At 33.7% G+C, this 25,697-nt stretch overlaps 2 protein-coding genes and 1 pseudogene across 2 annotated transcripts in view; 1 reads left to right on the top strand and 2 right to left on the bottom strand.

The window, feature by feature from the left end:
• LOC110453366 overlaps positions 1 to 11,234 on the bottom strand; it is a 30,686-nt gene extending 19,452 nt beyond the window's left edge. Inside the window, exons 1-15 of the mRNA XM_021502281.1 lie at positions 11,016 to 11,234; positions 10,049 to 10,148; positions 9,675 to 9,806; positions 9,073 to 9,146; positions 8,760 to 8,914; positions 8,039 to 8,102; positions 7,810 to 7,901; positions 7,064 to 7,240; positions 5,879 to 5,953; positions 5,301 to 5,540; positions 4,187 to 4,254; positions 3,553 to 3,595; positions 3,317 to 3,380; positions 2,583 to 2,656; positions 1,830 to 1,856 (exon numbers count right to left, since the gene is read on the bottom strand). Of these exons, the coding sequence (XP_021357956.1) occupies positions 1,830 to 1,856; positions 2,583 to 2,656; positions 3,317 to 3,380; positions 3,553 to 3,595; positions 4,187 to 4,254; positions 5,301 to 5,540; positions 5,879 to 5,953; positions 7,064 to 7,240; positions 7,810 to 7,901; positions 8,039 to 8,102; positions 8,760 to 8,914; positions 9,073 to 9,146; positions 9,675 to 9,806; positions 10,049 to 10,148; positions 11,016 to 11,133 (1,503 nt within the window). The 5' untranslated portion in view covers positions 11,134 to 11,234. The remainder of the gene's footprint in view (positions 1 to 1,829; positions 1,857 to 2,582; positions 2,657 to 3,316; positions 3,381 to 3,552; positions 3,596 to 4,186; positions 4,255 to 5,300; positions 5,541 to 5,878; positions 5,954 to 7,063; positions 7,241 to 7,809; positions 7,902 to 8,038; positions 8,103 to 8,759; positions 8,915 to 9,072; positions 9,147 to 9,674; positions 9,807 to 10,048; positions 10,149 to 11,015) is intronic.
• Positions 11,235 to 11,407: 173 nt separating this feature from the next.
• Positions 11,408 to 14,230, bottom strand: LOC110453376 (collagen alpha-1(X) chain-like). Its single transcript, XM_021502291.1, has 4 exons — positions 14,049 to 14,230; positions 13,459 to 13,716; positions 12,970 to 13,002; positions 11,408 to 12,280 (listed from the first exon to the last, which is right to left on the bottom strand). Exons 1-4 carry the CDS (start codon positions 14,194 to 14,196, stop codon positions 11,874 to 11,876), a joined length of 846 nt encoding a protein of 281 aa, XP_021357966.1. The 5' UTR covers positions 14,197 to 14,230; the 3' UTR covers positions 11,408 to 11,873.
• Positions 14,231 to 16,295: 2,065 nt separating this feature from the next.
• LOC110453365 overlaps positions 16,296 to 25,697 on the top strand; it is a 13,515-nt pseudogene continuing 4,113 nt past the window's right edge.

Below are 25,697 nucleotides of genomic sequence, written 5' to 3'. Positions count from 1 at the left end.
GAAGTAATATTTCCTTCTCTACACACTGTAGTTATGTAAGGTGCCGTATTTCCCCAGTACGCATAACTGCTTTAGACTGGAACTTATTGCTTTCTTCTACTGATCAAGTCGACAAAATGAAACACATAAGGGTTCCGAATATTTTACTGCCACTTGATGCTATGGTAACGTGACGTCATGAACATTTTATCTGGCATTGTTGTTCGGTCGAGTTTTCAGGAAGCAAAATGAATACGTATTTGTGGTTTTAGCTATATTTTTGAACACCTACTTCCTCAACATTTGATATTAAATAAATTGTTTTACTGACTCAATTTAAATGACCATAAGAAAGTTCTAATCATAAATGTTAAATTGTGCAGTCTAATTCTAGGTCTATAACATTATAAAAATACATTCAAACAAATCAATTCGTGACAACCCTTCACCTATCTTAGTATTTGCATAACATTATTCGTCATATACCTGGTACATTTGAATCGTCTTATCAGTCTTTAAAATGTTTTATGTGAGAATGTGAAATAGATATTTAACTTACCTGTCCAGTGTATTTATTTATATGCATTACATTGTATTTTGAACAGAGTCAAGGACAATATGCTTTTACACAATCTGTGTATTCCTGAAGTATAGGAGATTACACTGATCGCTCAAGCATTCTATTGTCACATGTCCAATTCAACCTATGTAAGTAGTACATGAAGATGAAAGGATAGTACTTTGCTAGCTACAAAGGGACATTAATTTACTTTTAATAATTAATAAAGGGTAGTTTTCTTGACTAATTTGAGTTACATTTTGCAGCATTCAACTCATATATTCAAGTGATTTGATTTTTTAGTTTCCGCCTGCAGAAATGTTAACAAGGAGAGCGCAAGCACCATAAACTAGTTCATTTGTAATCGTCCTAGTCGGGAAATCCCGACTACAAACTGAGAGTATCTTATCAGGAATTTCTGCAAGTGCATTGCATAGTCCGTTTGATTGCCACCATTCGAGGGGTGTCTTCTACGAAGGGGCATTGAAGAACTCATATTTGATCTGATGCGAGTACAAGTAAGAATAGCAAAATCAGTCTTTTGCACAGAATTGTTGTAATTGCTTAGTAGATGGAATGTTTGTATATCATTGGAAAGAGAAAATAACCTGCACAAGTTCTCGAAAAACTTTATAAATCAGATAAGGACAATTAAAAACAATAATCTTTTTCGACTTACTTATAGGACGTTAGTTATTAACAAATTAAAGTTTTATTAATATGTATAGAATGTACAACTGCAAAAGCATATCAGAAACATATACAAAGAAACATTAAACTAAAAATGGAAGATTAAACTACCCATCATTTTGTACATGTGATTCATAATCAATATCATTCTGTATCATCTAAGCTATATATCTGCGATTCAAATTGATGCTGAGGCACAAAAACGCGATAGTGTAGAGGAGAAATAGAATAATTTCAAAATAAAACTTTACCAAAATCACTACGAAGTGCTTACGAAATAAAATTACAAAATAACGTATAACTATTTATATATACAATATTTACTATAATAAAGATAAGAAAGAAAACTAAATACAAAAACAAATGTTATTACTTTTGTTTGGAAAAAAATATGCTCTTTGTGAGCACTAAATTGTTAGTTCAGACGTACGTTCTTCTTAAATAATATTTCTTGTATGTCTGTGAAAATTGTCGATCTTGATCCATCATATTTACAGTTGTTTTCCTTCTGAGACAGTTTCTGAATTCATGGTTGGGTATGTCCCTCGTGACTTGGTATAATCATATCATAGATTCAGGATTAATCTTCTGTGTGGTACACCAGGTCAGTAGCAATGACGAAAGCATCCTTGAATACAAACAACACATCGTGAAGGGACGGAAACGTAGGATACAAATGATTACGACACTGACATATGTATCTCGAACTCTAATTGGAACAATAACAAATATAAAGGTATCCTTCGTATCCCCTCAGTAACCCCTACACCACCGTCCACCCCTTACCATCCCGACTTTATTAAATCAGTACCATCCAAGAACTTCAGGAACTGATACAGTGTATACAATTTGAGCTCAATTATCCAAGGGTACTCTATTAAGTTTGATTATATTTGGAGCAAAGATAAATAAATTGTCGCATCTATTTGGCTATCATCATCATCATTTTCATCATCATCATCATCATCAACATCATCATCATCATAGCATCATAATCATCAACAACAATTACAACGATAATAAATCTAAATGCGATCTGTCAAATAAACCTTTCCATACATTTAATGTCATTTGAAAACAAAAGCAGCACAGCTAGACGTTCATCTAATTGGAATATCGAGCTCGTTGGAAATTTATCACAGATTCAACAAATATGTCATCGATGATCCAACAAAAAGTGATAACACTGACAACATCATCCTACGTGTTTATTTTCTAGCTTACATTATGATGAGAGAACATGAAAACCTTTCCTGCATTTGACTCTATTTTAGATTTTGTGACCTATGCATGTAAGCGGTTTATTCCATATAGGTTTGATTTTATGTCATACACTGTACAAGCCATCACTTACCTTCAGCAGCACTAGTTTGGCATTTTTCAACGACATCTTTCCGAGTGGTAAACGGATTCCCTTCTTGCCAAGAACTGATTAAATAGAAACAAAACAAAAATCGGACAATGATTATTGTTCATCCCCACATTATCGGATAAAACGTATTTCAATTTCAATTTGTTTAATCTGTAAGTCTTAAGGCTTTTAATTTAAATATGCATGCATATTTGTTTTATTTGTTGATAAAAAGAACATATAAAAACAATTGAAAATATTCTGAATATCACTATAATTTCATAGGGCGCATATACTACTATATCTTCCAATTTCAAGATACCTTCGACTTTCTTTATGAAGCTAATGTAATGACAACAATATCCTTGAGACATTATTTAGGAGACATAACTTATCGTGTGATAAAATTAAAAGATTCAATGCAAAAAATACTACTTGTAATTATTTATTATTTAATCATTCTTTAACAATTGTGGGTACATATTTTGTTATTATATGGACTAACCCTATACAAATAAATGAATATGACATCTTATTTTTAGATTACACGGGATAACGCTTTATATATATAAAATGTTTGACATAGTTGGGGATAACATGGAGTAAGCCTATAGAAATAGATAAATGTGACAAATTTTTGGGCTTATACTGAATAATGCTATCAAAAAAGATAAATATGATAAACAATCTAAAATGGTTGTTACCACTATAGAAACGTGTTTAAGAGGTCAACATACAATCAATACTCGGCTGGATGAACCTTTCTACTGCATTCTTGATCAGAAAGTTAAGTGCTCGTTCCTGTTCAAAAATGAAAAAGAGTATGTCATTAAACGTTACAGAGTATACAGAGTAAAAAGACATTATAATGTTTCACACGAAAACTAGGATTTGAAATGACACAACAGATAGTTTAAGATTTGATCTTTTTAAATAGTTGAACTCAGTACAATGTATTTCGTAGTGTACTTACAGTGACATTCGGGATAGTTGAATTTTGCAGGGAAGCAGTGATACTGAAACAAATGTCAATCATGTGTTAAATCTAGCTTGGTCGAAAAAGCCACTAAACTTGATCTCATTATGAATAAATTACACTTAATTGAAATAAAAGTATTCAACAACGAAACGTCCCTTGCCTGGTATTTAACGTGATAAACAGATATTGCTGACCTTCTTGTTTAACTGAGAAATGTCGTAAACAAGGTGTATGGTGCATGGTATTGCGACACATGTTGCAGCTTAAACAGTAGGTCAGCAACGTTTATGCACTTGACAACTTATTGTTTCATTTTTCATATGAAAATGCAATTACGATTGAAACGTTTCTCTAAAGTTCAAAGTTTCCAACTGCTAATTGCAAGATAATAAATGATATTTGAAATTGAGAGAATAATGATCTAAAATAAGAGTCGACTTTTTTTCGAGTGCGTCATCACGCAGTCTACGTATTAGTAGTAAGTTTTTGTATCCATACACTGTAAAAACTTCTGCAGTTATACTCTTTCAAATGATTAAGAAAGATGTTGCCACACAAAAAGAAAATATAAAATAATATATATATAATTCTAATGAAACATATGATCGTTGTTGCCATGAAAACTCACGTCATGTTGGTGACCTTGTAGTGCATCACTTTCTCAGCGACACTTATCTGTCCGGTCACTGTCATGTTCTGAAACAAAACAATAACAATGTCATCTCACTGTCATAAATTTGTCATAGAAATGACTATTGGTATTAATATAGAGTGTCTTAGTATGAAAGAAGGACATTTTGGAATGGCTGTTGTGCACATATAACGTTGTTATGATGCTATATTACATAATCTGTATTGTTCCGCTTATATTTTGATGTGTCTGTACGACGTACGTAGCTTCCTTATTTAAATTACTGAATTTCCTTATGACAGGTAAAGTGGTACATTGTATCCATTGGGGACATTTATATATCTTCTTAACCTCCGAACTTAAGGTCTCGCATGATCTTTATGAATCACGCGCTGTTCTAACGATTAAGGAAGTATAAAATATAATAACCAATAGAGCTCAAGAGGAAGTTATTTTTAAGATCACCCATACAAACATTACTCAACGGTCTAATTGTGTATGGACTATATCACCACCATAAGTGTGAACGTTATTCGTGTATTTGAAGCCCAAAAAAACCCTCTGGATGTTAACGGCGTTAATAAGGGAAAATAATCCGCTAGAATACACATGGACGCACCAATAATGGGTAATTAATCACAAACTGACACTAGTACATGTATACACCGTTTGCATAATGGTGAAACAAATTACGAAGTAAATCAGATAAAATATTGATAGTTTTAAAGGAAATATAATTGAATATGCTACATGAAATCATACATTTTCGTGACAACTTTAAAATAAATATAATTAAATATGCTAGTTACTATGAGATCATACATTTTCGTTGGACCAAAATGTCGTGCATTTCGTTGATACATAATTCATGGGTTACGAGAAAACACTCATACAGAGCTTTCATTCTTGTAATTATTTCGTGGACCTATCAAATCGTAGATGAAGGGGACCAACGAAATCAGCGAAATTAAAAACCACTCAAAAATTATTAATTTCACAGAATGACTAAGAAATCAAAACAAATAGAAATATTTGAAATTAAAATTAAGCAATGCAAATAGAAGCTTGATTGAGGTGAATTCGGTGAACAGCAATTTTAAAATGTACCAACCGCATTCATTGTAAATATGAAATCGCCGAATGTTTTGGTACTGCTTTTCAGTCTGCCCAAAACTGGGTTCTCTTTTTCCCCTGGCTTGAAATAGAGAGTGGATGAGGTCTTCATAGGTCGGACATACAAAGCTATTAATCCGGCCATCTTGGTTTCTATGGAGCCGTTGACAACAGAAATCTGCGGCATTTTCGTACTTCTCATTTGTAGTTCCAACTGGCAGCTAGGATACTTATTTAGCTTCAATACACAAACACGTATACCGTTGATAACAATGTCTTAATCATAATTAAAAGTCGTTTTGTATATTAATACACACATGCAGTATCACAATCAAGGTACTCTCACTCGAATGCGTATCCACTGAAAACATACTCAATATCCCTACTATTGGCGATATTCCGTTGAAAAACAAAGAAGATAGAAACACATTTTTTCTCTTTCTTCACGTTTGGCATATGTTTGTATTTCTTAATGTTAAAGTCAGTGACAATAGGAATAAATGAGCTTATAGTTCTTTTGATATTTCAATTAAACTTATTCGAGAAATACTTCGTCTTCCAGTATTAGCTACATACCTCAGGAATCAAGTTCCCGATACACAGTGAACTGGTACACGTCGTGTTCAAAACTCCCTGTGCGTTTTCCGGGAGCTGAAATGACAGAAATATTAGCTCTACATTTGAAAGGTGTAAATGAATTTTCCATGTATAAAAACAAATATTTTCAAATGTAGAACTTCGATTCATCGTAAACAGTACTTTAACACATAAAAGACATGGCGCACTTGTATTTTGAAACAATATGAAGGTTCAACGACAATTACAATAACATTAAGTCTTAATGAAAAAAGAGATGAATACATTGGTTAAAAGTTTTGAAATTAATATGGTAATTAGAAAAACAGATCGATCTTGTAAAAGAATGACACGGCATTCTTCATGCACTTTTTTCATTGGAAATACAATTTAATGAATATTATCTAAGGCATATAAATCGATATTGATATTAATGATTTTTTCAAAATATGGATAAATCATCTAATCATTTTATTTTAATGGTACTGAAAGCCTTAATTCGAAAGGTTTGTTCCGGTTAGCAGTATTCTTACATTTTTGTTCCAATTTAAAGTCATGTTTTGTTACGAAAAGTAAACCATTCAACATATTCAAACCAATGATGAAGGGTGGGTTTGGTCCAGTCCCAACTGTATGCGACAGTTGAGTTTTTTTCCAGGCATTTCAGTCGGTCGATTTTATTGAAATGCACATGAAGTAAAATAACAACATCGAAAGAAAATCAAGAGAGAAACATCTCAGCAATGTTGTACACAGTTTAAACCTAGAGTGGTCAGGAAGATTGCCAAACTTTCTGGAAATAGCTGGAGTATAACGAGAAAACAAATTGGAATCGCTATATGTACGAAACATTCTCAACTTGTTATTCCATGCCTCTTTAAATGTATTATCCACCATTAGGCCTAGATTACAAACATATTACGGCTTACAAACATGTGCTTTTGTGCTCATAATATGAATTTATATATAATATAAATAAGTGAAAACATGTTCGCTATTTACAATAATATAATTCTGCTTCTCATTGCCACCAGTCTTTATTTCTTCACACACATGTCAGGTCTAACGATCAAGGGTGGGGTGGATTTAGTGTACATGTTGACCGTAAGTCCCTAACCACTACTTCTCAATGTTACATACCATTTACAACACTAATATTTTTTTTTATTTTTTTTTTAAACGTACGTCCTGCGCAGTGAGATTGTAGGAGAGGAGGTTGTGTTGCTGAGCCTGGTAAAACAAACTGTTCATCATGAAATCGGACACCCACAAGTACATCATACGGCTCGTGTCTTTCCACGGGGGCAGGGATGGGGCCCGGAAAGGGGGCGGGGCAGGCGCAGACTTCCAGTCAATCTCACCCTGTAACAGTGCATTTGGATTAAGATTTTATGTATCTAAGTACACCTATACCTAAACGAGTTTTTTTTGATAATTGAAACATTAAGTTGTATATTTTGCAAGCAGTATATATACCTGTATAATAACGACAAGGAAGCACATTTTACCCGTGTTCCGTGTTAGGAAGATTCATACAACTAATAACATAATTCACTAAATGTCGAGGAAAAAACCCAAATAATTTGGTTTCATAATTACAAAAAACTAAGAAAATGATCACATTCAGTAATTGAAATTTCATGTAAATCACATGGTCTGGTGATTAAAAAGGTAATTACTAAATGATTAGGAATCAAAGCAGTTGTGAATTTAACAATACATAATGATTGATACATTTTGAGCATAAAGATATAAACATATATGTTTTGTAAGTATATGCTTGGTCGGTATTGTTATGTTATGCCAAAGATTACAAAAAAAAATATCAGCTAGAAAAACGTTTAATCTTGACATTTTATTTTGTTAATAAGGTTTATTATAAAACTACCTACAGCACCGACAAGGAAGTTATATATAACGGTACCCCTTACCTTGTGGTAGGTCTCCATATAATCAGAGGTAAATTGTGGTGGCCTTGTAAGTTTATAGCTCAGCTCCAACATTTCCCCAATACCCAAGGTAACTACACAACAGAAATGAAAACATAATGTACAATGTACCTTGAAAACAATAAATGTATAACAGGTCAGATGTGAGTTAAACGCATTGCAAATACTGTAATGTTATCCCATTAATAACAGAACTTCAAGGACAACTAACCTTTCAATAAGGACAGAGACTTCTCAGCATCTGTATTGAGAGAATGGCTAATCAGGATGCACATCTAAAAATTCCAAAAATAACTAATTAAATACCGACCTCTGCACATGTAAATAAGTGGTATACATAACAGTAATATAAATATATGCTTGGCATCCAGCCGCTACTCCTTCTCTGGCAACGTTGAAGAAGTATATGCGTCTTTCCCATCAAAGCAAAACGTGCCCTTAATTGTCTTGAAACTAGTAGGTAACAAGTCTTCCTGGTTTTTTTTGTCCCCACCTCTAAATAAAAAAAGAGGAGGATTTTCCTCTACAATTGATATGTTGCAGATGGCTCTACCAGATATACGTGTATTTTTACATTTCGACTGCAAGTTCCTCTATAAGCATTACCAGATGAAATTTCATTAATTCAGCTAGGGACGCATTTGAATCAGCGTTATTTTGAAACTTCACCTCCCGCCTGTGAGAAAACGATTATAATTAAACAGTTTGGTGACTCTTGCTGCTCCATGAATCGTGTTAACGATGACGACACACGCAATATTGCAATTGTTAGGGAATAATTAAAACATGTTTATGGATTGAACGTCATTTGTTTCAATTCCATGGCGGTATAAACGCAAATCGGTTACATTCATTCCATGAAGCCCTGCTTTAATTTTAACGTTTTTACGTGTATGTGGTGAAGAAAAAGGCCAAACTGTGCGGAAACTAACCTTTTCCTTGAGTAATCTTTGAATTTTTTTCTCGAATTGCCGTCGGAATAAATTGTATGCCCATGCCCATCTGCCATGGAACTTGATGGACACACTTCCTATATCACTTGTGCACGGTCCTGCTCTGATGCTTGGCCGCCCATTCGTGTCCATTCCATTCAGAAACAAAAAAATAAGCGCTATAAGACTGTCACTATAAGTACTGCACCACAAAGGCGTGTAAGGCATACTAACTTTGATTTTAAAGATTGAAATTTTTATTTAAGTATATAAGTCAAAGTAACTTTAGTTCCGAATATGAAAGATAACTTACCTAGATCGACTTGTACACTGAAGGAAACTCCAGACACAGATATATCAAAGCTGCCATGATCCGAAATCTTGATGCTGTGAATATATATATTAATTCGACTCTATATTGCAACTATGGCATATTTGGCTCCACAAAGCTGCATAAATAATCTATTATACGCATTGGCAGGACGTAACAAAGGTTATACCTTTGACTTCAATGGAAATGAGGTCACAATCACAGATGGAAAACATCATTACAAAGTAGTTTATTTACAATTTGGGGTTCGTTGCAATGTCGAACTTTTACAAAATGAAATAAGATACCTGTTTGATTTGTTGATATGTACGTTTGTATAAGGATACAGCTATGTCACTCACAATGATTTTATAAATTACGATAGTGATTACTTCTCTATGATATTAATTCAAATACAATAGAGTTTCCCCGTAACTTTATTATATCGTGTTTATAATTTTGCACGAATTAATTTCTATTCGTTTGAAAGTACATAATGAAGATGAAGACAAATGACAAAGTGTCCGATTTTAGATGATCCCGCACTCAAAGCAATCAAGAACGCTTACAACTGGCCTATTTTTATAAACCAACGTATCACTCACATCTTTCTGAAGGAGTATCTGAAGCGCCCGCTCATGGCGAGTCCAATGTCTGAAGCAGACCATTTCAGCCCACTACCTGCTATCGGTTTGAGCGAGCTCGAGGATGGTGGTGAAAACTCGGTTATTTCGGCACTGAAAGAGGAAGAGACACAACTCATCGTGATTAAATCAAGAGAGCAAGCTATGCTTTATACACATATTCAATACTTGTATTGTGAACTGATGAATAAAAACTGATTTTTTACCCATTTTAGTCGCGCAAAACAAAGTGTTTAATGTCTCTATCGTACGACTTCAAGTATTACGAGACTCTGTTATTTGAATATCATAACTAGTGACTAAACTTGATACATGTGAATAACAGTGCCACATACTCAGTAATGGAGTAGGAAACAGGGCCAGCCTTTCCCGGCGGGACATTGATCTTCTGACCCCTTACGCTCTTCGACAGCTGCACGATGGCTTCTTTGTTTGCTGCAATATATACGAAATTTACCTATAGTGACACACGAAAACGAAAGTAGGATTCGAGCCAACAGTACTTGGTGTTTTTTTCATTTAAGTAAACAATTCTAAAATTAAAAAATGGTCCTGAGGTTGGATAAAAATGTGGAAATAAATCCATCTATTACTAGAAACTAGATCAAATACCTGATGCAAATCGAACAGAAAACACGAAAGAAGGACATCCTCTTCTTAAAGGAAATACCAATTTACGTACGCTATTTATACTAGATTATACTTTTATGTAAACATGCTTTATTTCGACAATCGAAAGCGAATGTAGGATGTGAACAACCAAGTGGGTATCTCTCTGAAAGAATACCGATATCTAAACATATCATATTTCTTTTATCATATTCTTTGCACAACATGATGCGTCACTTACAAATTACATTCTTATCCTTTTCATTTCAACAAATTGATTTTTTTAGAAAACAAGATATTTTTAGCTTTTCTTATGAAAGGTTACCGTATCTGAACTTCCTGGTAGAGAAAATATTGCTTATATGTGTATGAAGAAATGTACGAATACATAATAGCTGGCATAATGAACGGAAATGTGAAAGATTTCTAAACACAACTTCTTAAGCTTCACAATGTATGACATACAAATGAAATGTGAATGTGTCCGAGAATGTATACAAAATTAACATAATTATGATTTTTTAAAGACATTTTCGTACTTTTCCAAGCAACAGTGATTTGTAGACTTATTTAATATACTAGACAGATACAGTTAAAACATTTAAAGTAATCAAACAATCTTACACATAATTTTACAATATTACCAAGGATGATACAGTCCTGATAAAACAGTGTTTTATGTTCTATTTTTACCATAATTTAGTCCTGCTGCCGTGATTCTGGTCTGAAATCCTGGATTTTCGGAGGTGGCAATGCCCAAGCAACAAAACGCAGTTATCCAAAATAATACCATGCTATTGGGCTCTGGCATCGTCGACACGAAGCGCTCCGTTCGAATGAGGTATGATTATAGTCAGAGCGTCACGAGATCTTATCTTATGATACAGGAATTCCAAAAAAGAACTTCCTTATTAATACAAAGAGCATGAGCTGTATGCTATTTTTTGTTTACTTCCTTCTTTCGATTCGAATAACATGTTTAAGGGGGAGTAACTCGATGCTTTCTTGATCCATTAACGATGAGGTGAAGATAAATAATATACATGTGTATATCGTAAATACACGAAATAAAGGGAAACATTTACAATAGAGTTCATGGAAATATTAATACACAGTTACCATACAGGTTAAATAATTATATGAATAATATTACATACTACTAAACCACTTTGCGTTACGTATGATAAAAACACATATACGTAGTTTAAATATCACTCAACACTTTATCTTTTGTTATTTATTAACCGAACTAATACATTTCCTGAATTTATTTATTTATTTCATGCATCCATCTTTAATCTTAAATCAAAATATATTTCATAAATTTATTTGGTTTTATGATTAATATTATATCATTCAACTAATATTAATATGATAACATTTCTACCTCATGGTGTCGACCTATTATAAAGTTACATTATAATAAACTGCAGATTCCAAAATCCTACGATCTCCATTGAAAGTGTCAGGAACAGCAGCATACGACACGGGCATTAGCCTATAATTAAAAGGACAATTACTAAATGTTAACAAGCATTGTATTGCTTAAACTTAATGGATCAGAAATCCATTAAACATTGTATATGTTGGAGTGATGTCTGCCCCAACGCTATGGCCCGTTGCCAACCGTACCCAGACCTCATCACCGGGAGCCAGCATTGTGATAGCTGATGCTGCGCCCGTTGTCCAATAGGTATCGTCTCCACTTATGGCTGACCCTATTACAGCACCGTTACGTACCAGCTGTGTGGTTATCCACTGAACAGAAGCAACCTCAATCATCCATGAAAACTGGTATACGCCGACCTCAACACAGGTAAAAACACCGGTTTTCGAGCTGTAATGGGCTCCGATATTGGTGATGATGTGGTCAAACGTAACGATATGTTCTGCAGCAGGATCAGTGACCGTATGTGAGAGAATGGCATGGAAGGCAATAATGCTGTCGGTTGTGGAATCTGTGAAATATAATATCCTTAAAGACAAGATGAAAAAACCTATTTATGAATTACATGTTCACATATGATATAGCAGGAAAATGTAACATATCAAAACATTACTACGCGCGACTTTGTTAAAGAGTATTGTGGTCAAAATGAGGTGGGAAAAAAAAGTAAATGGTATTTTGTTTTTGGTTCAGTCGATAGAATAACGCTTTAATGGAAAACTAAGCGTCCAACAATTAAGTGAGAAACTTATAACGAACATTTAGAACCTGGTTCTTAACTCTTATAAGATCGCAAGTTTCGGCAAACTACGAACTCCGGAGATAGGGATGGGATATATTTGGGCGGTGGACGGGATAGGGATTTGGGGCTCAAACATACATGTTCATTTCTCAAATCTGATGGAATGTTGAAGTCAAATCTGATGGAATGTTGAAGACAGAACATGGTATGTTGTACGAAATATTATACAATGATTCACTACTGTTGTATTAACTGTTCTAATATAGTAAACGCATACGGAACTTAACTTATCAGTAAAAAATATGTATTTTAGAAAACGCACAATTGGCAACTTTGTTCATTTTATGTTTATATTTCGAATCGAAACAATAACTTATCTGGTTTACAAATATAATTACAAAATATAACTATCCCTTCATAAAAATGGATACAAATAAATGCAGACAGAAATTTCTTACCAACACGAGGGTTTACTTTCTTAACGGCTTCATCTGAAATCAGAAAAGGTATCGATTTGTCAAGGAAGTGAATACACGGTAAACACGTTCTAATGGTATAAGGGCGTATAATAAATTGGTATCATTACATGAAAGAATGTTTAATTCCAACATCAAGAATGTTTGTAGGTCTTGAATTGTTCTGTCTTTTGAAGAAAAAATCAGTAAACATAAAAGAAACGATTGGCTAGTATCACATTTTCTTCTTCTTTAGAAGCCCATGTAAAAAGTAAGCTCCACATTAATTCAAAAACAGATCAGGTAGACGTGTTGTACAAACAGTCTACATTGGATTTCGTAACATAGCATGGACTGTTTATCAAGACCTATGAACTTGTTTTACCAATGCTACTAATTCATATCGGTATCCTCTTGTTTGGCTTTCCGTTTTGAAATGTGCCGTACATTTAACGGTATATATAAAGTTAAGAAAACAATCTGATTTCATACCAGGGTTTCTTTTTCTTGATTGGGACTTTCCGTCGGATATTGCCAAACCATCTGGTATACCGAGTATGTCTGGGCCTGGTTTGGTGTTGTTCACAAGGTCAGATTTCGGCTCACGTTGTTCTTCAAACATCGGTGTTTTATCTTCAAATGCCGGTGTTTGATCTTCAAGTGTCGTGACTTTCTCTTCAAGTGTCATGATTTTCTTTTCAAGTGTCATGGTTTTCTCTTCAAGTCGTGCGTTCTCCCTCTGTAGTGATTCTGTGAAGGTAGATTGACAATCACTGATTACTGATAATGGACAGATCGGGTTTATCACTATGTGTAGGCTTGTGCAAGTGAATATTACTCATAGGTATTAATACAACATTATTCTGCTGTAAATATAACATATCTTACAGAATTAAGGTTATCCAACAAGTTTTTTAAAAATTGTATGCCGATCTTTGTCAACTTGTTTTCTTCATTTAGGAAATATTAAACAAGTGCATGATGCCCACAATAAATGTTTGATAGCTTCAAAACATTAGCTTAAAGCAGGAATGTAAACATAAATGTGGAGTAGACAAACACAGTGCATACACTTGTATTACCTATTTGCGATCCATACTTGTTAAGGAGAAGTCTGATGTCACGCATTTCTGTATCAGAGGTCCCATCACCAGTCACTGAGGGACTTGCTACCGCAAAGGACGCGTCCAATAGAAGGTTGCATATGGCTAGAACACAAAGCAATGACATTTTTACAATAGTTTTAGAAATGAGGTGTGATCAAATGCGCAGCTTATTTTATAGTGGGGCATGTACATTGTAGGTCAGATAAGGCGTAGGCGACACACGACCTTAAAAAGAGATAATAGGACGAAGTGTGTATATATAAGATATACAGAAATGCTCGAAACACACTTTCAAATGTATACAAATATAAACCCTCTCTCTTTTCTAATATGTTCTGCAAATAGAAGGTAAAAGGAACATTGGATTACTATAGAGGCACGGTAGGTGAGTGGTAGGATGCCGGGCTCGTGACTAAAGGGTCGAGGGTTCAAATCATTTCATGGCACTGTGCTGTATCCCCGAACAAGATTATTTATTTCGCGTGTTCCTGTCTACTCAGCGGTAACTGAGAACGTGTTTTGGCAGTGCTTTAATCGTTAAATGGCAGCACCGGCTGTGTGCTTCCCAGGAAGTTGAAAAAGATATTGGCTGGTTGCAAAGGCTTTACGACCAGACTAATAATTTGTGAATCGCTTTTACACGGCCAAGGTTGTAATAAGGCGGTATATAGGAACCTCAAATTATTCTTATTATAATTTATACGAACTTTAAATTTAATGTTAGTTAACATAACGGTATATAAGTCGTTTATCATAGTATGCTTTACGGTACAATTTCCTTTTGGGTCAGACTTCACTTTAGGCTTAATGTATTTTGGCTTGTAGCACATATCAAGGACCGAAATTGTAAGGCATATAAGTTTGTTTAGAATCCATTTTTTATCTACACGTGTAAATTGCTTGTTTGTTTGTTTGTTTGTGGGTTTAACAGCCTTAAAACAAATGAAGACGAACCTGCCAGTGTAAAAAATTGCTTTAACAACAAAACAAAACAAAATAATCTATATTTTATCTGTATCCTTCGTAGCGCCTTTATAACAACACAACTGTTACAGTGAAATTGATACCATTGTCCTTACCTGAGATACATGTTTATCTATTGTGGCAAAGAAACACATTTGTTATGTTGTGGTTTTAGCTCAGTGAATCCGGAATCCGTTATACATCGCAGACATAGGTTGGATGTCTGTCTCACTTTATGGTCCTTTCCCATCCGGACGTAAGTCTCATCACCGGGGGCCAAAATCGGGATAACTGATGCTGCGTTTGTTGTCCAACAGTAATTGTATCAACTCAGAGCTGTCCCAAACAGATCATCCGTTACGAATCAAATCCATATTTATGACGACGCATGCGTTTACTGCATTAGAATAGTAAAAATACGCAAGTTGTGAATCAGGGTATATAAATTACGTCTAAAATGGATCATGTTTAGTTCTTACTCAGGCTGCTTAACGAACAGATGTATTTCGTATATACATTATCGGATTGATATTGAAATAGTGAGAATAAAATATGTAGTGCTGCTGCTTGCTTTGCAACAAAGTTTGATAATATTTTCGCCAAACTCAGCTCAAGAGATACCACGTCCTTGTCATCGAGGGATCTACCTTTGAACGTGATGGCCTTGGATTGGCGAAATTCTCTACAGTACAAGATTCAACAACCAGGTTCGATATTTCCGTTTACATTTTCTTAATCAACATTTGGCCTTACCTTGAGGAAAACAATGCTGTATTGCCCGAAGTAAAAACAAACTCCATATTATTGTGAACATTAAAATATATGTAAGCTGCCAATGTTTGGTCACAATACTCGTTTGATGAGTCCCGTAGCAGTCATTCCCTGCCACGTGACCGGCTTCTACCGTTTCATATGTAAATGCATTTTGTATGTAGTCGGAATTTTCTTCCATACGTTTGAGATATGTTTTTATTATCCACAGCCGACAGTAGCCTTATTGCATTTCATGCATACAGTAGGTGATCAAGCATCAGAGCGTATCGTTCCGTTTGAGCAAATCGACAAAAATATCAGTGCCCATTTCAGCTAAACAATCGACATATTTACCTGTGTATAAGCTGGCGTATACAATTGTCATTGCTATTCAAAATACTGCTGGCCACTTAATGATAACAGAGTAAGTTCGTAACGGTGTGTTGTGGTTCAGCTCTGGGTGGAGACGATACAAATTGGATAATGGGCACAGCATCAGTTGTCACGATGTCGACCCCTGACGATGAGGTCTCGGTACGTGTACGAGTTGTGATGGGACATATCAGCGGGGCAGACATACACCCCTCGTTCAGAATGTTAAATGGATTTCTTTTTCAGTGAGTTAATCTAGGAAATATAACTTTCGTTTACGTTAAGTAATAATCGCTTTAACCTTAGTAAAATACATGTCGTTAATCACGGTTCCTGGCACTTCAAATGAAAATGCTAGGATTTGAGCAGCTGCAGGTTGCAGGTTGCATGTATTAAAGCAAAATTTCAACACCTTAATATATGAATTTATTGTCATTTCATCTTCGCTTAACAAAATGGATTTATTTGACTATTGAATCTATTATAATGTATGTGAACATTCGAGATAAATAAAGTAAATAAACCTTATAATTAATTAACTAAACTAATATATTTATGAAATACATAAATTCATTACATACATAAATAAACATATTTAGATGGACTTATAGTGTGTATAATTCATAAATATGTGTTCTTTACATACCAATAATGAATATATAAAATATAACGAATTTATTCGATTAATGAATCGATTATATCAGCAAACTAATATAATTTTATATAATATAATTCTTGCATTCAATCTTTTTATAAATAAGTAGACATTCTAAGATAAACTTAAAGTATATTACATTCATGAGTATGTGTTTTAATTATACGTGTCACATTTGTGTGACCGTTCTTATTATTATAGCCTTCACGGCGACCGTGTACATTACATGTATATATAGCCACAGGCATTCAATAAGTGAGGAGTTACTCCCCCTTATACATGTATTCAAATCGAAAGAAGGAATTCTAGTAAACAAAACTAGAGTACAGGTCATGCTGTCGTGTTTGAGGAGATCGTACGTTCGAATTCCTGTATTATAATAGTGACCACGTGACACCGTTAATGTATCAAACCTTATTCGAACGAGGCGCTTTATGCTGACGATGGCTGGGTCCAGTGGCATTGTACTTTTTTGTTTAGCTGTGATGTATTGGTTTGACATTGCCGTGTCCGAGAATCCGGGATTTCAGACCAGAATCACAGCGGCAGGACTTAATTACGGTAACGATTGAATTTAACACAGTTTTAGCAGGTCTGTAAAGTAACTTTTTTTTGGAATGAATGAATAATTCTGGTAAGCATTATATATGTATCATACTATTTAATCTATATAGGTATTAAATCTACGTAAACATTGATGTGCTTCGGAAACAATCAACGTAATGTAAATACCATCTGACTAGTATATTTAAACAATGTGTACACATAACTGTGTTATTATGTAAATAATAAGACATTAATGCATATTTAATTTTTATAAACTTTCTCAAACGTATTATATACTTACGTTAAACATGTATTCCAGAGAGCTGATAGCGTATAGTGGTTATTAGTTGATATTCTCTCACTCATATAAACAGCATACCAGCTTGCATATATATTCATACATTTACTCATGTTTTCATTTAAGCAACCTTTTGTTTCTACACAAGTTCATACCTGGTTATATTTCATCACATAAGGACAAAATGTCTACAATAGTGTTTTGATTGTGAGCTTTATATATTTGTATTCAGTGTCATTGTTTATTTCATACACTCGTTTTGGTATCTAAGATTTCCTTCCTTAACCGTTGTTACATAGATACAATATTTAGTTTAAACCATATTTTATTCCTATCAATAAACATGTACAATTACATAGACATTTCATTCAGATGATTGGGAAACAAGTACTGTTGTACTTATACATAGTCCTTCTCACCATATATAACAAGCTTTGCTGATAAAACATGTATAACTTTGCAGTGATAGCCTAAATATGTACATAAGAAATTGTGAAGAGAAACAGATAGAACATGGATAAAGATAGTAACTGATGAAGTTTTACCCGGTTGGATGGGTAGTTGAGTTTACATGATAACTTTATGTGGTTGAATTATAATTGCTTGTAAATCTTCTGGTTGATTTGATAGAAATTTGAGTAGCTATAAAAATGTTTACATTTTGGTCATATGTTTTTGATACATCACCAAACAGTAATAAATTAACACTGAATTGGTAAGGCAATGGAGTCAAGTATCTTTGGCGTGATTCAATGTGATTGGTACAATATAACAAATAATGGGAACTGTCTTCTACAAAATGTCCACATGCACATAAGGGATTATCAACAAGATTTCTTTCAAAAAGATGGCGTTTTAAAGAACTGCAACCGAGACGTAGTCTAGTATGATATATTTAATATTGTCTCGACCCTACATAATAATATCCAGGGGGCGTCCCCTAGAGTTCTGGTCGAGATAGGACTTGAAGTTGGGACACGAAGGATGAAAACGAATCTCCTCAGGAGTATTATTCCAAAGAGAAATAACTGAGGGTAGGAAAGACTTACGATAAAACTCAGTGGTGCATCTGATACCCGTAAGATCGTTACCATGCCTAGTGCTGTAGTTATGCATTTCAGACATGCTAGGAGGTACAAGCTTGAAAAGATAATCAGGAGTGAGACGATGAAACATTTTAAAAAATTGTGTCAATTTATGTTTTTTCCTTCTTTCATTTAAGTTTTCCCATCCGGTTTCTATATACAACTTATTTAGATTGTAAGTTTTGTAGCACCACATACTATTCTCGCTGCCTCCTGGTTAATTTTCTCAAGCTTATTTACATATTCAATAGTTAATTTGTCCCAGACGACGTCAGCATATTCCAAAATAGATCTTATAAAAGTAAAATATAATATTTGTAAACATTTTCTATCAAGGGTAAAACGTATTTTCCGTAAAAGGTTTAGTTTAGTCGTCACCTTGTTGATAATGTCATCAACATGTATAGACCAACTACAATCTTCAAACAGTGTAACACCTAAATATTTGTGGCAGTTCACATTTTCTATTGGGGCATTGTTAAGATATAGGAAAGGATGATTGTGAGGAACTCTTTTCCTTGATATAATAATACTCTTAGTTTTTTGTGGATTAAAATCCACCTGCCAAAGTTTTGCCCAAATAATGATTTTTTCTAAGTCATTATTTAGTTGTTCAGCTGCCAAAAATGGCGTATCAACTATGATATAAATTGTCGTCAGCGAAAAGCTTACTTACAGAGGCAATATCAATAACAATATCATTTATATAAATTAAAACATCATACAATATTTGCCCAGTGACTTATTTGTATTCGAGTACCTGTGTCCCTCTCAACAGATAAAAAAGCAATATAAACCGTTCCTATGGTCAGTGTGAAAATGTTAATATACATTGAGTGAAAGCTGTCTTAAGACAATCAGTTATACATAGTATACAATAGTATACTGTGAAATCAGATATTTTCGTGTGGCCCGAATTTCGAGGTTTCAAGACTAAACGTCATATCGTTGGTACATAAATTCCTGAATAACGAGTACCCACTCAAACGGAGAATCACTTTTTATAAAACGTGTAATTACTTCGTGGAACTCTGAATTCGTGGATGGATATTACCCGTGATATCAATGAAATTGAAAGCCCCTCTACAATTAGAGATTTCACAGTATATCAGGTACTTTATCAGATCACTTCCTATGCTTCCCCTATCCTCATGTGTCATGATATTACTAGAGGCACTACACCGGATATGATTGCTACTGCCATTGATAAATCATATTCAAATATAATGTAATAAAAGGAATACGATCGGTGATAGACATTAAATAGTCTGTGCACACCTTACATTTGTTTTCATTTTTGAAACAAGGATAATCGTTAACAATAATGATATATAATATGGTATTTCCTACTTTCGTTTTGTTGTTTGACTTCTATCAAGATTTCGACTTAATCTATATTCATGGTTGACTTCGAATGTAAAATCATACTCTTCTTTCTCAATTTTAACCGACGTCATTTCACTTTAACTTGCTTACTACAAAGAAAACACAATTACTATTGATTCGAATCCTATTTTCGTTTTCTTATAGCACATTAAATTAAGTAAGTCCCGTATATTTTTCAGCAAACCAAGAATCAATTGTTCAGCTGTCGAAGAGTGTGAGGGGTCAGAAAATCGATATCCCGCCTGGAGAGTCTACTCCATCACTGAGTATGTGGGACGGTTACTCACTTGTTTCGATATTGAATTAAAAGAAACTCCAATACTTACGATTCATTCTATTCCATTATTCGGATTAAAAGTCTCTTACAACAAGACCACAAAACATCCAATTTAAGTCAAACCATTTAGACAATAAACACTTGATCAATTAACGATACAAGTATGCAGATGAGTATAAACTATGGCTTGCTCTCTTTATTTAAATACGTTAATTTATGTCTCTTCCTCTGACAGTGCCCAAATAACCGAATTTTCACCGCCATCCTCAAGCTCGCTTAAACCCATAGCAGGTATTGGGCTGAAATGGTCAGTTTCAGACATAGGCCTCGCCATGAGCGGAAGGTTCGAGTACTCATTCAAGAAAAAACTTGTAAGTGATACTTTTTAAGCCTAAAATGCGATCTGTAATTTCTGCAATCGGTCGTTTTGACTGCGTGTTTACTATTATATAACAAGGTGTTTCGTCATTCTGTCTTCTTCCTTAACATGAGTGGCCCTGTGCAGGTTCGGGGACTGGATTTTCCCGGTTTATCATTCTGCATGTCGTAGGAGGCAACCAATGTTGTAAAATGCGACTAATGTGGGGGCCTAAAGAATCGGGGTTTTCTTCTGTGTCTTTTACTAAGAGGACATGGAAAAGACCAAAATTGATATGTTGCCCCCATTGCAACACTTGAGATTTGTCGTTACTTCTCTTTCCCCCTTCGTAGGCCCCCGTGCCCTTATGTTGTTTTGAGGGCGTTCAATTCCCAAACATAGAATCTTGATAATGTGCTTGGTTGTTGATTATACAGTAATTAAACCGTAAATTGGGATAAACACAGTTCAATGTTATGATCGAAAATGAATCAGTTTATCATTAACAATTATAAATTTGTGACATTATTATATTTAGTATGTACTTATATATTTTAGAATTCATACTTGTAATATTTTTATTTTGTCATTCAATTCCCAAACATAGAATCTTGATAATGTGCTTGGTTGTTGATTATACAGTAATTAAACCGTAAATTGGGATAAACACAGTTCAATGTTATGATCGAAAATGAATCAGTTTATCATTAACAATTATAAATTTGTGACATTATTATATTTAGTATGTACTTATATATTTTAGAATTCATACTTGTAATATTTTTATTTTGTCATTACGCTTCAACACTACTGACATTCTAGTTTAAACATATCACTATGACAGCAATGATGTATTCCCTCGGTGACTTTTACTTCATATCCATTACGACATATATGCAGTATATATAATTTATGGTGTCTATAGAATCTCCCCTATGGTAATCACGCTACTTATATATTTTAGAATTCATACTTGTAATATTTTTATTTTGTCATTCAATTCCCAAACATAGAATCTTGATAATGTGCTTGGTTGTTGATTATACAGTAATTAAACCGTAAATTGGGATAAACACAGTTCAATGTTATGATCGAAAATGAATCAGTTTATCATTAACAATTATAAATTTGTGACATTATTATATTTAGTATGTACTTATATATTTTAGAATTCATACTTGTAATATTTTTATTTTGTCATTACGCTTCAACACTACTGACATTCTAGTTTAAACATATCACTATGACAGCAATGATGTATTCCCTCGGTGACTTTTACTTCATATCCATTACGACATATATGCAGTATATATAATTTATGGTGTCTATAGAATCTCCCCTATGGTAATCACGCTCTTTAGAATATTTCCATAGGTTAAAGAGCAGAAAATCCATTGTCACGTCAAATACTTATCGTAATTATCAAAACGGTAGTCTCATGTTAGCGCCTTTTGCGTTTGAAATAATGAGCAAAATTATGAAAGCGTTAAATGCAATTGATAGATTTTCTATGGAATATGTTTAGGTGTGCTACAATATAATATTAACTAAATATTTGTATTCACAGCCGTAAGTTTTCGGATGATGGCAGCTTTGATATATCCGTATCTGGAGTTTACTTCAGTGTACAAGCCGATTTTGGTAGGTTGTCTTTCATATTTGTCATCCAAAGTCACTCTGAGTGAAATGCTAATAGGGATGTTTTCCAGCATAACAGTCATCTTTTAGGGCAAGCTCAGCATAACAATCATTCATTCAGTGATTTAAAACATCTTTTGACTTGGTGCGAACACGCAAAACTTAAAATCAATATATCAGTCTGGCTCATTCAAGAACATTTACTTTCACTGTGATGTCTACCTATTGTAACTTCTTGTAAATGTCAGATATCATGACTTTTTCTACAAAGTATCACTTAAATGTAGCACAGCTGAATAAGAGAGTACATGACTATGGGACCCGGGCCTATACCTGTTCTGTAGCATTTTATTTATATCTCAAATGACCTATCAAAGTTTTTGGTCGAGCCTCCGTCTGATGGTTGATATTTATACACAAATCAAAACCATAAAACATTTGATGAGAACACGTAAAAACTCTTAAATAGAAGTATTCAACCATTTTACTATACCTCCTTTTAAGTATAAGTAATAGATATGTCAGCGCCAAAAGAAGTCAGATAGTCGTATGTAGGCATGAACGAAATTAAAAAACGCCTTAAAAGCATCAAATACTCTACAATAACAATGTTATAGAACTTGTAAATAAACAACTTGTTTTTGGGATGGAAGCAAACTGGTTTCCTAAAGAAAGATTATTGTTAAATACGAGTGGTCTGTATTAATAAGTATGTAGATGTGTCATTATGTCATTTCGGGTCGAACACATGATTAAAAGTTTTATAATATATTTATTTATATATAAAAATATGTAATACTTAAGCGATAAAAGAAACATGTATACATGATACTTTATAAATCAAAGGACCTTTCTACACTGACTTCCCTTGCTCTAAAATCAAAACCGAAACCAATATTACTTATACACTCTTCTTATAAAGTACTTATAGTGACAATCAATCTTATGGGACTGATTTGCATAATGTGTTTCCGGAAGAAGTGGACATCACTGGACGTCCTAGTATCAGCGCAGGACCATGCACAAGTGATATAGGAGGTGTGTCCATCAAGTTCCACGGCAAATGGGCATGGGCATACAATGCATTCCGAGGGCAATTAGCGAAAAAGATTAAAAGCAAACTCAAGGATAAGGTAAGGTTGCGGATAATTTAACCTGTTTTTTTTTTAAATTAAATGAACGTCAATAATTCTTGAGAATAAATAGTTTACTTAGACACATTGATCATTTTACTTATTTAATTTTTCACTTTTTTTTTCCATATTTCTATATTAGCATGTATGTAAATTAGGCACATGCCATTTAATTTATGAAATACCTTTGCATGATACTATATGCATTCTGTGATACTTTCAATTAAGAAAACTGTTATATAACTTTATATATAAATCATTATATCCATTAAATCAATATATACGTAACTTTTAACTAGCACATGTATTTTACTAGCAAGATAATCATGTGGAAGATTAGCCTTTGGCTCACCATTAGTTTATCCTCAATAATTAAAGTTTATTATCATTATTATTTCATTTGCATTTTGGCTTTAGTTAACATATTCTTTAGACGCTTTTCAAACAATGGGAACGCCTAACATCATACAAGATTTTGATTCTTTGAGTGATGCTTTATTTGTTTATTTTTTATATTTTGTTAATCTTGATTTTAAAAATGGATGCCTGTTAAGAGTAGTAAGATCATTCTACATATTTAGAGCGCACTTAGAGATCTGTTCTACTTCTTAAGAGTAGAAATATTAACCTGTATTACCTAATTGTTTCAAGAAACTTCAGGGTATATTTGGTTTTCCTCGAGAACAAGAGGTAACAGTTGGATATAAGGAAAAGATTGACAATTCTTTCATGAATATCAATTGTTTCATGATGTCAATACTAAATTAGGTATTTTTGATTTTTCAGATGTGCGACCTGATCAGTCGCTCTCTCAACACAGATGCAGAAAAGTCCCTGTCCTTGTTGAAAAGTAAGTTTTCGTTGAAATTCTAGTAAAAGTGGTATCAGGCAATTTGCAATGCGTAAAAGTCATATCTGAGTTGCCATACATTTAGTGGTTTCCAGGTAAATTTCTTTTTTACTTTTAGTTACCGTGGGCATCGGAAACATGTTTGAGTTGAGCTATAAACTTACAGGGCCACCAACGTTTACCTCTGACTATATGGAGACCTATCACAAGGTAAGGGATACCGTTATAAATAACCTCTTTATCTGTGCTGCAGATGATGGTTTCTATTTAAAACAATTTTATTTGTAATTGTTTAATTTTCAAAAGTCTGTCTATATATATAATGTTAATGACAAATGCACACACACATCCACACAAACTTTTTCATAGTATTTATTTATCACCTTCGCCGTCTTCATCATTGTCATCATAATCATTATTTATTTATCATCATCATCATTATCATCAAAATAATCTCAAAATGATCTTATATCATCATCATCATCATCATCATCATCATCATTATCATCATCATTCTGAAAAATTTATATAAAATCTTTCCACACTGAATGTGTAAAGCATCAAGCGTTTTCGAGCCGAAATTGTTGCAGAATTTGCATTACAAAACAATTCTGTCCTAATCTATTTTTGAAAAACAGCTCTGTTTAGATACATAGTTAGGAAAGCATCGTTTTGGAGCAATAATTAAATGTGGACATCTCTAATATTCTTTTTTTCAACTATTTGTATTTGTTCAATACCACATAAATCAGACTATTTGATAAATGAATATCTTATGCTGAACAAGTTTGAGATGCATGATTTTGTGTCACATTCTGTTGCAAAATTGTTCTATTTACAATTCGAAAAATTATTGTTTATCTTTCACTCTATCGTTTGCCAACTTGTGTTTTTCATCATAAGATATGATATTACATGTATTTTCACATACACTGTTCCAGGGTGAAATTGACTGGAAGTCTGTGCCTGCCCCGCCCCCTTTCCAGGCCCCACCCCTCCCTTTGTGGGACGACACAAGCCGTATGATGTACTTGTGGGTGTCTGACTTCATGATGAACAGTTTGTTTTACCAGGCTCAACAACACAACCTCCTCTCCTACAATCTCACTGCGCAGGACGTACGGTTTACAACATTTATTATCCAAGAGTTTACAATTATCATTGTATATGTTTAAACAACTAGGTGAAACAATAGCCGATCTACCTACAGAATATAGTCTAAACCAACGATTGAGTATTACACATGCTATATGTGTTTAGATATGAGGTGTAAAAACCAGTAGTAATGATAAACTATTTAACAATTTTTTT

Source organism: Mizuhopecten yessoensis, unplaced genomic scaffold (assembly GCF_002113885.1).
Source record: "Mizuhopecten yessoensis strain PY_sf001 unplaced genomic scaffold, ASM211388v2 scaffold7283, whole genome shotgun sequence".
Lineage (NCBI taxonomy): Eukaryota > Metazoa > Mollusca > Bivalvia > Pectinida > Pectinidae > Mizuhopecten > Mizuhopecten yessoensis.
Note: the sequence above shows the minus strand (reverse complement) of the source record. Positions and strands in the feature narration are given on the sequence as shown.

Excerpts from the sequence above, each read along its gene's own strand:
- LOC110453376 (XM_021502291.1), bottom strand. The coding sequence starts at position 14,196 with ATGTCATTGCTTTGTGTTCTAGCCATATGCAACCTTCTATTGGACGCG. Across the intron at positions 13,717-14,048 it reads CAAGTATGGATCGCAAATAG|AATCACTACAGAGGGAGAAC; the intron begins GTAATACAAGTG and ends CTACCTTCACAG. Across the intron at positions 13,003-13,458 it reads ATCAAGAAAAAGAAACCCTG|ATGAAGCCGTTAAGAAAGTA; the intron begins GTATGAAATCAG and ends TTCTGATTTCAG.